Source organism: Staurois parvus, unplaced genomic scaffold (genome assembly GCF_062004578.1).
Source record: "Staurois parvus isolate SC_StPar_1 unplaced genomic scaffold, SC_StPar_1.0 ptg000011l, whole genome shotgun sequence".
NCBI classification, from domain to species: Eukaryota; Metazoa; Chordata; class Amphibia; order Anura; family Ranidae; genus Staurois; species Staurois parvus.
Window position 1 is genome coordinate 2,888,912 of NW_028317807.1, and position 15,564 is coordinate 2,904,475.

Here is a 15,564-nt window from a genome sequence, read left to right on the forward strand (position 1 = left end):
AGAAGTGGAATGTTATGCAATGGCCAAGTCAATCACCTGACCTGAATCTGATTGAGCATGCATTTCACTTGCTGAAGAGAAAACTGAAAGGAAAATGCCCCAAGAGCAAGCAGGAACTGAAGACAGTTGCAGTAGAGGCCTGGCAGAGCACCACCAGGGATGAAACCCAGCGTCTGGTGATGTCTATGCATTCCAGATTTCAGGCTGTTATTGACTGCAAAGGATTTGCAACCAAGTATTAAAAAGTGAAAGTTTGATTTATGATTATTATTCTGTCCCATTACTTTTGGTCCCTTAACAAGTGGGAGGCACATATGCAAACTGTTGTAATTCCTACACCGTTCACCTGATTTGGATGTAAATACACTCAAATTAAAGCTGACAGTCTGCAGTTAAAGCATATCTTGTTCGTTTCATTTCAAATCCATTGTGGTGGTGTATAGAGCCAAAAATGTTAGAATTGGGTCAATGTCCCAATATTTATGGACCTGACTGTATGTGAATGGGCGCTTAAAGTGATACTAAACACACACTGTTTAATTATTATTATATAGTATTTATAAAGCGCCAATAGTTCGCTCAGCGCTGTACATTACAGAGGGGGACAGAACATGTGACAGAACAATACCAATACAATGCAAAACAAGAGGGGATTGAGGGCCCTGCTCTTTCGAGCTTACAATCTAGGATTTACACTATCCCTTCTCTTTAGGTATATGGATGATGGCACTGTATTTATTTTAATTGAAAAAAAAAATAAGAACCTTTTTTAATAATCAATATGTAGCTCTCATGTGACCCAGCTTTTTTCCAGCCTGTCTGCAGGGAAACATCAGCGGGAGGAGCTTCTAGTCCTCTGTTGCTGGTCACATATTAAAAAAACAGCCTTCAACATAAGGAGTTAAAATACATAATTAATATCAAATAAATGTTTTAAATAGTCATACAAATATGTATTTTTTTTAAAAAAAGGTGTTTTTTAAACTCAAATAATTATTTTTGTGCAAAAACATTGTGTTGGCTATCTAGGGGGAGATTTTGCCAAACACAGCTGAATGTACGTGCTTAGAATTATAGGGAGGTGATGCCCCATAAATCAGCATGTAGAAAGCCATCCCCTGGAATGTTTAGCTGTTTAGTGAGAAAGGAGAAGAGGGAGTAGGTTGTCATTTATTCCTGTGTATTCAGCCACATATGTGACTCTATTGCGTGGTCATGCAACACTGTACCCATTAAATTTTTTTTACCGTTTTATTTCAGACAAATAGTGTTTTCTTTGGTGGAATTTAATCACCACTAAGTTTTTTATTTGTTTCTAAATAGACAAAAAAAACTGAAACCTTTTGGAAAAAAAAAAAAAAACCTTTTTCTTTGTTTCTTGTTATAAAATTTTGCAAATAAATAACATTTCTTCATAAATTTAGGCCAAGCTACATTTCTTTGGTGAAAACACCCCAAATGAGTGTATATTTTGTAGTGTGTAGGAAAGTTATAGAGTCCACAAACCATGATAGATATATATATATATATATATATATATATATATATATATCTCTCTATCTCTGACATTCGATCAATCAATGTACTGATGGCCAATCTCATTGCTTGAGGCCCGAAAACGCCAGCATAGTACAAATACCCCCCAAATTACCAATTTTTGGAAAATAGACAGTCCAAGGTATTTTTCTTTACATATTGTCACCAGTCCGGTACAGCGTGATTATATAACTGGTGTGGTGATGATCAGAGACACGGACTGGTGAGAGTATGTAAAACAAAATTAAATAATAAATTAAATTTTTATTTTTTTTCCAATTTTTCATATTTTCTATTTTTTTTCTATTTTTTATTACATTCTTTTTTCTTTACAATTTTTTTTCAACACACTGTAACCAAAGCAATACAATGTTACCATAGTAGCCAGTTGTACCCACCCCAGTATGCATGATGCATGTATATAATTAGCCCCCAAGTACATAACCTTACATTTATCAACATTAATAATACAATCTGAGGTATTTAGTAAGAGGTATGGCAAGTTTTTTGAAGTTGTCACTTTTTTGTCATAATTTTGTGGAAAATAAAGAGATGAAAAAACTTTCACAATTTCTTTTTTTTTTTAATACTGTCGCCATCATATAACTGGTGTGGCAGTGATCAGAGACAATGACTGGTGACAGTATGTATTAAAAAAAAGAATTATAATAATAAAGGCAATGAAAGGAATCAGGGCAGGAAAAGCACTACAGAAAAGAGACATTTTAGCTTCCCGAAGAACATCAGTGAAGGTCTACTCCATTTTCCTTTTGAAACAAATATGCTTCATTTACCATCCCAGTGGAAATTTTTGGAGTCTGGTCTCTTAAAAGGGACAGTACAAAGGAAGTAGCTACTAAAGGACAGAGGCGGATGAGCAGAGATTGACCAACCTAAAAAGTGTGCGTGACCTATTTTATTATAGGTCAAACAAGAAGGTGAGTGAATAGCACACTTATTGGTGAAGGGAAGTACCACGGATAACAACATACTATGAGCATTGTTGGGTTTATGAAGGAATGTTGCTTGTGAACATTGAAACATTGAAAGATTTGGTTATTGTGAATACAAAAGCTTATCATATTTTTTGGTTTGTACTAAAATAATGTGGGACTGGATCACTGTTTTTCACAGATTATAGTTGTGGACTTATGTTGATTTTTTTATTGTTTTTTTCATGGGTTTTCATGTTTTTTGAGGAGTTAGCGCAAAACATTTAAAGTGTTACTAAACCCAGGACCCTGCATTCACTATATCTGGTCTCCCACAGTACACAGAACATGGAAGTACAATTATTTCAGTAAATATAAACTGTTGCATACCTTTTCTCATCAGCAGTTAGAGCAGTCTTGTGACTTCAGCAAAGCATTGGCTAAAGCTTGTAGTTTGCTTTCTGCTTTAGGAGGATGCAGAACCCCTGACCCTCTGCCTGGACAGTGCTGATTGGCCCTGTGCTGATCACATGCACCCTCCCCCCCAAAAAAAACACCTCTCTAGCAATACACACTAAACTGAGCATGTGCATGTGGCAACGGGTTCAGTCTGTCTTATCAGGTGGGCAGAACAAGAGGAGGGGCAGAAAACAGGATCAAATGGCTGTTTTACACAATGCAGAGGATTAACCCCTTAGGTTCCTCAGTGAGTATAACACGCATACTTTACTGCATATGCAGACTGAGTTTACTGTTGTGGATTTAGTAACACTTTAAATTTAATAATAATAATTTTTGTATTTTTTTTAATTTTTTGTGATTGGCCATAGCTGATCACATGCTACAGATGGGCTGTGATTGCCCTAGTCTGTACATGTGATCATTGTGACCAATCACAGCTTGCAGCACAGTTGTAAGCAGTGAATGGCATGAAAGGAAGCCCTTCATTGTTTAGAACTGTCCAATCACAGCAGATCACATGACACTGGCAGCGGGATGGTGTAGTGTTCTGTCATCGGCAGTGTCCCATGGACACAGCCAGTGACAGGTCCCACTGGAGCGCAGCCTGTGAAGCATGCGTGAGGCGTGAGACTGGGAGAATGTCATTTGATGTCCTCCCAGCATAAAAGAGTTCCTGCTCGGCCGTCATCGTACAATAAGCCAGCCGTGAAGGAGTTAAGTGTAATGCATTGAGAAAATGATCTGCTGAGCTGAGTGGATTATGTCTCTAATGCTCTTGCTTCAGGACAACTTTGGAGGACAGTATGGCTCTAAACAACAACACATTCATAACACGTGAACCTGCCCATCCCAAAGGAGTAAATCATATCTCCCCTTTGGCTCACCTAAAATTCCCCTCTTCCCAGGTCCAAAACACACTCTCACAGGTGGCTTCTCCTTCTACAGTTCTTAGAGCTCAATTTGCTAGTGTGTGTTTAAATGGTGGCAATGAAATAAAGACAAATGTTTTTCATACTCATTTTGAATGACGCTTAATGGTACATATGAGGACATATTACAGCAAACCTATCACTAATAATGTTTCATGCAAAGGTATAGCAAAGTCACACAGTGCTGCTATTTATTATAAAAGTACAACTGTGCTGATGTATAAAATTCCAAATTGAACAATACAATAATTTGAGTATCTCTGTGTAGATCGATAAAAGCAAGCTGAAATCATAGTTTATTTTTATAGGTTACTGTATACCTCTGGCCTTTGTCCTTATGCATACATAAGTATTCATCACGCTTAACTTTCCAGGTTATGAAATAGTACAAAATATAATTCCATACCTTTTTCTTTCTTCCTGCATCAGTTTCTATTGGGGAAGCAAAGAGAGAAAATTTGTCTCTTGGTAATGGCTTCATGCCTAGCTGTTCACGTATTTTACTAGGGAAATAAAATAATGTGTTACACTTTGTGATGCTACAAATAATGCTTATTTATTCTTTCAAAAATATCCATTAGAATTCAAAATATTCTGATATATTAAAATTATTGGTAATCTAGCCACTATTGGCAAACTAGCCTGACAAGGAATCAAATAAGTATTTACATTCAGTGTTCATAGTATTTGAAGGGGCTCCTTTTGCTTTAACAAGGGAAGCTTTATTCTAATGATTTAATTTAGATTTCTTTTTTTTTGTCTGTGAACAGGTCTTCATTTTTTATAAAAATCTAAAAAAAGACAAACCTAGCCTATTCCTAACTGACAGTCACTTCAATTCTTTAATACTGAATTTAAGATCTGTTCAAAGTGCACCTCTTGTCAAAACAACATTTTCAACAATTCCTACTACCATTTTTATTTCTACTATTACAGTAAGGTTTACGTACATTTGTGTGATCACTTGCAATTGTAGCCTGTTTTAATTTATCTGTACCCTCTTTCCTTCATATTATGGCAAAATGTCTGTTCCACCACATAACACGTGATTTCAAATTACTGCTGTGCAGAATTCCTTTGGTTAGGTGTTAGTTTTGGAAAACCCAGTTTTTACTGTCATTGCTGATCATTACCCGATGTGCATATATTCATTCAACTATGTTGTTTCTATTCGCTAAAGGGACAAGCATCTTTGTTTTCTGGCTCAGTGCTAAGGTGATGAAAGACTGCATGGTCATCTCTCTGTTAATTGCTCTGCCAGCTTGCTGTCGGTCATATCTAATTACTGTTTAGTTCTCACTTGAAGAGCACTGACTTAGTAAAAAACAATTGTGGAATATGTAGTTTCTTCAAAGGAAGTGTCACATTTTAGAATACAAACAGAGGTAGTGCATTACCCTGTGCAAGGCTCTGTGGCAAGCCTCATGTTTGAACACAAACAGAAAATTTTGACACGGAAATGAGATTTACTCCATAATAGGCTGTTGGTACAGGGCAACAAATGATGCAGTGAAACTACATGATCAATGCACATCTAATAACTATAGTGCCCTTATGACTATAATGCTTAAAGTGTTTCAAAGGTTCCAGGCAGGACATTGCTTGTTTGTTGTGTTTCTCTTTTCGCCATTATAGCTTTACATGTTGTGAAATGTACGATTTTTTAAATAAGAAATGTAAAAAAGATGAATACTTATTTTATGTTACAGCATTTGATGGCTGTTTTATATTTATGCAAAAGTGAGTCCTACATAGTTGCCAACCGTCAGGAATTGGCCAGGATAGTCACGGAAATTTGACAGCTGTTCCAGCCTAACCTTGTCCTGGTCTGAGTCCTGAAAACCTGTGTAGAACATGGAGCCTAATGCAGACTGTCACTCAGGGCCGGCGCCAGGATGAGAGGGAGGTAAAATCTGGCATGTCTTGGACGTCCCTATGAGCGGGAGCAAAGAGCAGCGTCTCTGTTTGGCATCCTTTCCTGGGAACCTACAGACCTGCTCCCACAAAGCTGTTTATACAGGGAGACCAGCTGTACACACCAATCTCTGACAATGCTGCTTTGCTGCACCCGGGCAATGACAAAATCTTCTACAGAGGAGGGGGAGCAGAGCGGCCAGCAGATCCAGGATCGTGGAGCGTCACTGCCTCAGAGGGTAACCAAGCAAGTGACACGGCTTCTAAACAAAACAAGTTTGCTAATTCTTTTAGTAAAACTCACTCCCAGATCTCTCTTGCTGCACTGGGACCTTCTCCCCCCCCACGCCTGCAGTCTCTGACCCTCTCCTGCGGTACGCATGCAATCTCTGACCCTCTCCTATAGTACGCCTGCAGTCTCTGACCCAGTCTTGTAGTACTCTTGCAGTCTCTGACCCAGTCTTCTAGTACTCTTGCAGTCTCTGACCCAGTCTTGTAGTACTCCTGCAGTCTCTTACCCTTTCTTGTAGTACTCCTGCAGTCTCTGACCATCTCCTGAGCTACACCTAAAGTCTCCGACCAACCCCTGTACTATGTCTGCAGACTCTGACCCTCTCCTGTACTAACTGCAGTAACCTCTAGCAAACAATCAGTGAGTGGTAATGATGTGCAATAACATCTAGCAACCAATCAGTGAGCAGTAATAATGTGCTGTAGCCTTTAGCAACCAATATTGAGTGTGGACTAGTTCTTTATGTTTAAGTCTATGTGTGTGTTTTGTTTTTTGGGATGATGTGGTGGAGAGCAAAACTGCATGGGTGGAGCCCAAGAAAATCTCACTCAATTTAACCACACCCACTTTAAACCATGCCTAATATTTAGCGTTATTTAATCCATTTTTTGGCACGGCGTGTACATCCCGTACAGCAAGCAGATATTCTGACAGGTCTGCAGGAGACCTGCGTGGCATCAGCGATCTATTGCTTGGTGGTGCAAAGCTATACAGGCTCCTTTAGACAAAATAATAAATGCACATTTTTTTACCTGCAAAAAAATATTTTTGTCCAGAAGGTGAACTTATCCTTTAACCACTTAACCATTAACTCCTGAGGATTTACCTCCCTTCCTGGCCAGGCCTTTGTTTGCTATTTGGCGCTGCACTATTTCAACTGGTAATTGCGCGGTCCTACAAAGCTGTACCCAATCTAAATTTACATCCTTTTTTCACACAAATAGGAATTTTCTTTTGGTGGTATGTGGTCACCTGTGCGCTTTTTATTTTTTGCGCTATGAACAAAAAAAAGACCAAAAATTTTGAAAAAAAAAAAAAAAACACAATATTTTTTACTTTCGGCTATAAAAAATGTATAGTAAACTTAAAGTTAGTCATACATTTAGGCCAAAATTTATTCTGCTACATGTTTTTGGTAAAGAAAATCCCAACAAGTGTATATTGATTGCTTTGTGTGAAAGTTATAGCATCTAAAAAAACTATGGTATTGATAATGGTATTTACAGAGCTTTTACTTTCTGACTGCCTATCACCTTTCTTTAGGTGCTAAAATGCCAGGCCAGTACAAACACTCCCAAATTACCCCTTTTCGGAAAGTAGACACCCTAAGCTATCTGCTGAGAGGCATATTGAGTCCATGGAAGATTTATTTTTCTCCACACGTTTTTGGAAATTTACAAAAACATTTTTGTTTTTTACACAAAGTTGTCACTTAAATTATATATTGCTCACACAAGCCATGGGTATATGTGGAATTACACCCCAAAATACATTCAGCTACTTCTACTGAGTATGGGGATACCACATGTGTGAGACATTTTGGAAACCTAGCCACATACATGACCCTGAAATCCAATGACCACTTTGAAAGGCTGAAGGTACGTAACTTCCTCATTTCACTTCCTCACTACCTATCAGTTTCAGAGGCCCGAAAATGCCAGGTTAGCCCCTTCGCTCTCATCTGACATGCTCAGAATCCTGTAGGCCTCTTCACAAGAGTACCTTTCCATTGACATTTTGGCCACTAAATTTATAGGTACCTAGAGTGACTCACGGGAAAAAGAGCACCTGGCTGTCAGGGACTGCTTGAACCACTACAAAAAAATTACCGGCAAGTGCTAACAGAGATCAGGCCTGATTCTGCGAACACAGCGGGCTTGTGTGCACTGTATCAAGTGACAGTGACCTACTGACACTGTACTTGCTGGAGGAGAAGGGGGGGGGGGAGTAAGCATAGGGGCTAAACGCCGGTGCTGGCAGGTGCCGAGGCTGATCCCGCTAACGCTGTGTTTTTGGGGACACTATACTAATGTCAATGCTGGTATAGTGCTGATCTGATCAAAGATATTGATCCGTTCAGACACTATACTAGCAATGGAGGTTTATTGTGTATGTGAGCATGTTTCTGGCAATCAAGGGGTTAAATGTGATTACTGGTGTACTGAGGGGCAAGCTGATGCTATCTGGGAGGGGAGCTGACGCTAACGCTATCTGAAGTCGCTGGCGACACTAATACAGTGATCAGCAAAAAATCTGTACACTGTACTAATGGGAGGGGGGGTGATCAAGGGGTTAAATATGTCCTAAAGTGTTCTAACTGTGTAATTGTGCTATTTTACTTGCTGTGTCTTCATTCTTCTCTCTTTGGGACAGAATGTGCTCAGAGAGGGAGGATTTAATAATTTCATGTACCTGTGTAACTGTAAAACACAGGTACAGGAAGATCCCTGATAGGACAGGGATTGATCATCCGACTTAGGCCGACCATAACTGGCCTAAATCGGAAGATTGATCCCTCAGGGATCAAATCACAGCACTCGCGGGTTGGCGGGGGTATAGTGTTTCTACTATAAGGCGGCGCGGAAGAGGTTAAACATGTCCAGTAAAAAAAAACAATTTAAAACATCCCAATACATGTACATGAATTGGTTTACGTGAAAGTTATAGCGTTTACAAATGGTGGTATAGATACTGGGGGGTTTTTTTCTACTAATAATGGCAACGATCAGCAACTTATAGTGGGACTGCGGCGGGCATTCTGACACTGGAGGGAACTGACTTGGTGTCACTGCCATGCCCAATGACACCAATACACTGACCAGTGCTAAAAAAAAGTACTGACACTGTACTGAAATGGCACTGGGCAGAAAATGGTTAACATGAGGAGTGATCAAAGGGTTAACTGTGTGCTGGCAGTGTTTTACTAGGCGGGGGGGGGGGGGGGGTGTGCTTCCCTGTAAGCACACTGCTCCGGATGGCTGTGCACAGCCATCCGGAGCAGTGTGCCCAAACCGACAGGGAGGAGAACTGTTAGTAAAAAATGCAGCCCTCTTCCCCGTCAGTAATTATTGGGCGCCATCAGGTAATCACTGGCCGGGAAACAGTGTTTGACAGCTGCGGCTGCAAACTGTCATGGCGTGGGTAGGGTGCACGCGCGGCTCGACACGCCCCCTACCCGGAAATGCAAAATCCCGTATATATACCTGATTTTGCGCACCCGTGCTGCCCTGTAGCAGTATTTCTGCTATAGGGCGGCGCAGAAGCGGTTAAAGTGTACTTTTTGTTGAAAAATTGTGTTTGATAAACCGCTGTGCAAATATGACATAAAAAATTGCAACACCCACCATTTTATTCTCCAAGGACTTTGCTTTCAGATATATACTGTTTAGGGGTTCAAATTCATTTTCTAGCAAAAAAAAAAAAACATTGATCTTTTACATGTATGTGAGAAATGTCGGACTTGGACTAGACGGCAAGTGGTTAAAGTGAACCTTACCTGGTCTGAAATGTTTCCAAGGCAACAAGAGTAAAGGTACCATGTGGCATCTGAAGGTACCTGTTTACTCTTCAGATCGATCCGTGTCCCTGTGGAGCCCCTTTCTCACAGCTGCCAAATTGGGACCAGTGTCTGTACAGCTGCTACAACCCAACAGACATGAATGCGACTGCCTGCATGCGGATGCATGGAATACCTGCGCATGCCGTGTGGACAAAGACGACCTTTACACAAGGGTTCGAATAGATATGCCCCTGTGAATAAGGCCTAATTAAACCTTTTACAGTTATTTAAACATCTTCTGTAGCATATGAATTTGGTGGAATAAAAATTAGAGAATGCTTAGTCATACTTTCTATACAGAAAACAATGGGAAACAGGATTCATATAGTCTCTTTTTTAGCATGGATAAGAACAAAACCACAACAAAAAGCAAAAAGAAAATATCCAAAGAATATTTTTTGCCAAACAATTAACATGGATATTTCCAGTTTTACTGCAAAATGTATACAATACTACAATAGGTAAATTGTTTAGGATATATAACAGTAATGTGAAAGTAAACATTTGTTGAAACAGCTGGGTTTCTGTATCCCCTTCAACCCATGTCATCTGCTGGACTAAACAGAATGACAACATATGTGCCTGTGATGTCACCAGACAGCAAATAAAAAGTCTGTCCTGTGTACTTTGTCAATACGCCATATACATGAAAATAATTTCAAAGGAAAAATCAAGTAATACACATATATTACATTTAAGGCTTACTTTGTTTCTTCCATGCTGAAATTTAGCAAGTCACTTTCAGATTCTGTTGTAACGTCAGCCCCATTCCGTTCTGTTGTTGGTCCCGAGTGACCATTTTCTGAGCTAGAAATTACAGTTGGAGCAGCTATAAACTCTTCACCTTCTGTAGTGGCTTGGGAGACCTCATCTGCTGTCACAGCTGCAAACAAGAATATGCAGAGATCCATAATCAGCAGTGCAGTCCACAACTTTGGAAAGTCAGTTGTATTTCTCAGGCTCCCACAGTAGTGTCAAATATACAAATCATTTTTTTCATAATACGGCGTAACAAACTATAATAAAAGCTGCATAAATGTAAGATAGGAACATCAAACACATCACTTGAAAGTAGGAAGCTGAAGAAAAATGTCACAACAACAAAAGGAGTTATTCTACCTTATTACATTATTTTTCACAGGAATTTTTTATGTAGCAAGTAATTTCCTCAGGTAGGAAATCTAAAAGCAGAGGCACAATTAATTATTTGTCTAGTACATGCAAGCATTTCCCTGGTGATCCCTAATGTCATATGAAAATACTCTTAACTCCTCCTTGCAATGTCCTTGGTCATTTTCATGCAGCCTTTCCTTCCCTTTACAAGAGGAACCCATAATAGACCTGGGAAATCTGGAGCTGAAATATTTGGCAGCAGTCAACATACTTTACACTTTTCTGCTAGCAATTCATTTTTTATTACATCCATGGACAAAAAGAAATTAATTTGTGCAGTGTGTATGATGGTGCCAGACCCATGAAAACCAAAGAATCCCACAAAGCCACTGTAACAATGCATGTTGGCACATTTATAAGGAGCTTCTTACACACTCACCGGCCACTTTGTAAGGTACACCTGTTCAATTGCTTGGTAACACAAATTGCTAATCAGCTAATCACATGACAGCTACTCTATGCATTTAGGCATCTAGATGTGGTGAAGACGACTTCCTGAAGTTCAAACCGAGCATCAGAATGGGGAAGAAAGGGGATTTAAGTGACTTTGAACGTGGCATGTTCTGGTCTGAGTATTTAAAAAACTGCTGATCTACTGGGATTTTCACGCACAACCATCTCTAGGGTTTACAGAGAATGGTCCAAAAAAAGAAAATACTCAATAAGCGGCAGTTGTGTGGACGAAAATGCCTTGTTGATGCCAGAGGTCAGAGGAGAATGGGAAGACTGGTTTCTGCGACATTCAGACGGTAGGGTCAGAATTAGGCATAAAAAACATGAAAGCATGGATTCATCCTGCCTTGTATCAATGGTTACAAGATTAAATGACACACAGGTGGACTCTATTTACTAATTATGTGACTTCTGAAGGCAATTGGTTCCACTAGATTTTATTTAGGGGTATCAAGAGTAAAGGGGGCTAAATACAAATGCATGCCACACTTTTCAGATATTTATAAAATAATCTGAAAACAATTTATCATTTCCCTTCCACTTCACAATTATGTGCCACTTTATGTTGATCTTTCACATAAAATCCCAATAAAATACATTTACGTTTTTGGTTGTAACATAACAAAATGTGGAAAATTTCAAGGGGTATGAATACTTTTTCAAGGCAATGTATTAAAAAAGCCCACCTAGAATTTGCCAGGGCCCATGCTGAAAAAGAAGAAGACTACTCTGTATTTTTGAGTGACGAGACCAAGATAAATGTTTTTGGAACTGGTGGTTTCAAATCTGTATGGCATTGCAAGGGTGAGGAGTACAAAGAAAAATGCATGGTGCTTACAGTGAAACATGGTGGTGTCCTTCTGTGGGGCTACATGAGTGCTGCTGGTGTAGGGGAGCTCCATTTCATTGATGGTATCATGAATTCACAGATGTACTGCTCTATATTGAAAGAGAAGATGCTACCATCACTCTGTGCCCTTGGTCGTCGTGCACTTTTCCAACATGACAATGTTCCAAAACACCCATCTAAGCCACTGTTGCATTTTTGAAGAACAGAGTGAAAGTGATTCAGTGGCCAAGTATGTCTCCTGATCTGAACATAATCAAACACCTACAGGGAATTTTGAAGGGACAGGTTAAGCATCACTCTCCGTCCAGCATCCAGGCTCTAAAAGAGTTTGTTCTTGAATAGAAAAGGATAGATGTTGCAATATGTCGCTAACTTGTTCATTCCATGCATAGAAGACTTGGTGCTGTCCTTACAAATCATGGAGGTCATACAAAATACTAGATGTAGTAGTTTTTGTTGTGGGGTGTATTAATTTTTGCATCAACTCATTTTAGTAAAACTGAAGATTTTGTAATCTAAGTTATATTACACTGTTCAACAGGTAAAAAGTTTTGGGCATAAAATTAGCTAATCTTACATAATTTTGGGGTGCTGAAAACAAAAATGACCCTAAAAAATGTTGATTGGCTCTAGTTTCCATGATATATTCACCCATCTAATGACGTAAGCCATTCAAAATTATGATGCAACTTCAGCTGCATATTGCGCAACTGATACTGGTGACCAATAGAAAATTGCATGTATACTGAGATGATGCAATATTAGCCTTTAATTGCATCACTTCACTGCATAAAAGCTGCAGTATCTGTAGCTGATTGTAGTTCGACAGCGTCTTTACATTTCGTTTTATGCTTATATAGGCTACTCAGTAATGCCTCGAACTTGTGTGAATAAAGCAGATAATTTCTGCTATATCTGCGGTGAAATAACTTTTATCTCACAAAAAAGGAGGATAACAGGAATGATTAAGAAAGCCTACAACTTGTATTTTGGCTGCAAGATAGGAGACCAGGACAAGAGCTGGGCACCACATATATGCTGCAATTCTTGTGGGACCGCACTGGAGCAATGGTTGAATGGAAAAAAGGCATCTATGCCTTTCGCTGTGCCAATGATTTGGAGAGAGCCAACAGATCATGTTAGTAATTGTTACTTTTGTATGGTGCCTCCAATTGTAAAAGGGCTAAATAAGAAGAAAAAGTTATCTGTGCACTATCCAAATATTCCATCGGCAATACGTCCAGTTCCTCATGGAGAGGGGCTACCAATTCCTAAAGCACCAGAATCCTTCGTGGTTGAGTCAAGTGAGGAAGAACCTGAAGCATGTAGTCACGTGCAGTTGTAAGAGATAGCCCTTTCCTCGAATACAAGAGAAAAGCCAAGAGAAGCAAAACCGACACAAACTGAAGACAAAACTAGTGAGAATCCTAAGTATTAAAATGATTCAACTTAGCTTATGGCTATAATTTTTCTTGGTAATCCTATGCAATATATTATGCCATTTAGGCTTTGTTATGTAGTCAATATCACTTGCTTTATATTTGTGGAAAGACATCTATCTATATAATTATTGTGCATTATGTAGTCATTACGCCTATAGTAGAAAACTTTCCGTTTACAGAAAAACTAGAGCCAATTGACAAATTTCATTGTTATATTTGAACTCAGAATGTGAAATTCATTAAGAAATGGATCCTTTTGTTTCCAAAACTGGCAAAAAATAAAAATTTGTTGAACAGTGTTATTAACCTTACTTTCATGTAATGAGCTATAAAAATGTGCTATAACACTCAGTTTTGTCAGAATTTTGGAAAATGCTAGTGTTCATTGAGATATTAATTAACATCTTACTTTTCAAAAGGTAAGTATTCATTTATGCTGAGCACTGTATATATATATATATATATATATATATATACCGTATATACTCGAGTATGAGCCGACCCGAATATAAGCCGAGGTACCTAATTTTACCACAAAAAAACTGCCGCGCAAACATCCAGTGGACGAACCGAATGAAGGAGCAGTCGCGCTTCCTGGACCGGATCATCGTGGGACCGGAGCCAGGTAAGAGACAGCAGCCCCCTGCCCACCCCTGTGCTTACCGTAGTTTCCCTTCTGTTGGAAGGGGGGGGGGAGCCATCTGTAGACATTGACTCGAGTATAAGCCGAGGGGTCGTTTTTCAGCACAAAAAATGTGCTGAAAAACTCGGCTTATACTCGAGTATATATATATATATATATATATATATATATATATATATATACATACATACATATATATATACACACACACACACACACACATATACCTACACATATACATACACACACACATATATACATATATATACACACACACATACACACAGTTGTGTTCAAAATAATAGCAGTGTGCTGAAAAAAGTGAATACAGCTCAAAATCCTTCAAGTAGCTTTTATTTCCATACACACAAATGCATTGGGAACACTACACATTCTATTCCAAATCAAAACATGAAGAAAAATATATCAAATTTGTGAGGTTCCTCTAAAAAAAAAAAATTAGACTGTTCAAAAAAATAGCAGTGTTTGTATTCTTCTTTACAAACTCAAACACTCACTATATAAACTGAAAAATGTTTGAAGATTTTGCTATCCTTTGAATCAATTAATATTTAGTTGTATAAGCACTGTTTCAGAGAACTGCTGTACATCTGTGTTGCATGGAGTCAACCAACTTCTGGCACCTGTGAACAGGTATTTTAGCCCAGGATGATTGGACTACATTCCATGGTTCTTCTCTATTTCTTGGTTTTGCCTCAGAAACTGCAATTTTGATGTCACCCCATAAGTTTTCTATTGGATTAAGATCCGGGGATTGAGCTGGCCACTCCATAACGTCAATCTTGTTGGTCTGGAACCAAGATGTTGCACGTTTACTGGTGTGTTTGGGGTCGGTGTCTTGTTGGAACACCCATTTCAAGGGCATTTCCTCTTCAGCATAAGGCAGCATGACCTCTTCAAGTATCCTGATGTATTCAAACTGATCCATCATCCCTGGTATGCCAAAAATAGGCCCAAAACCGTAGTATGAGAAACATCCCCATATCATGATGCTTGCGCAACCATGCTTCACTGTCTTCACAGTGTACTGTGGCTTGAATTCAGTGTTTGGGGGTCGTCTGACAAACTGTCTCCGGCCACTAGACCCAAAAACAACAATCTTACTTTCATCAGTACACAAAATGTTGCACCATTTCTCTTTAGGCCAGTCAATGTGCTCTTTGGCAAATTGTAACCTCTTCAGCACGTCTTTTTTTCAACAGTGGGACTTTGCGGGGGCTTCTTGCAGATAGCTTGGCTTCACATAGGCGTCTTCTAATTGTAACAGTACTCACAGGTAACTTTAGACCTTCTTTGATCTTCCTGGAGCTGATTGTTGGCTGAGTCCTTGCCATTTTGGCTATTCTTCTATCCATTCG

At 39.1% G+C, this 15,564-nt stretch overlaps 1 protein-coding gene across 1 annotated transcript in view; it reads right to left on the minus strand.

Moving 5' to 3' along the window:
* CFAP410 (cilia and flagella associated protein 410) overlaps window positions 1-15,564 on the minus strand; it is a 69,514-nt gene that overhangs the window by 6,732 nt on the left and 47,218 nt on the right. Inside the window, exons 6-7 of the mRNA XM_089670080.1 lie at window positions 10,330-10,507; window positions 4,266-4,362 (exon numbers count right to left, since the gene is read on the minus strand). Coding sequence (XP_089526206.1) covers window positions 4,266-4,362; window positions 10,330-10,507 — 275 coding nt within the window. The remainder of the gene's footprint in view (window positions 1-4,265; window positions 4,363-10,329; window positions 10,508-15,564) is intronic.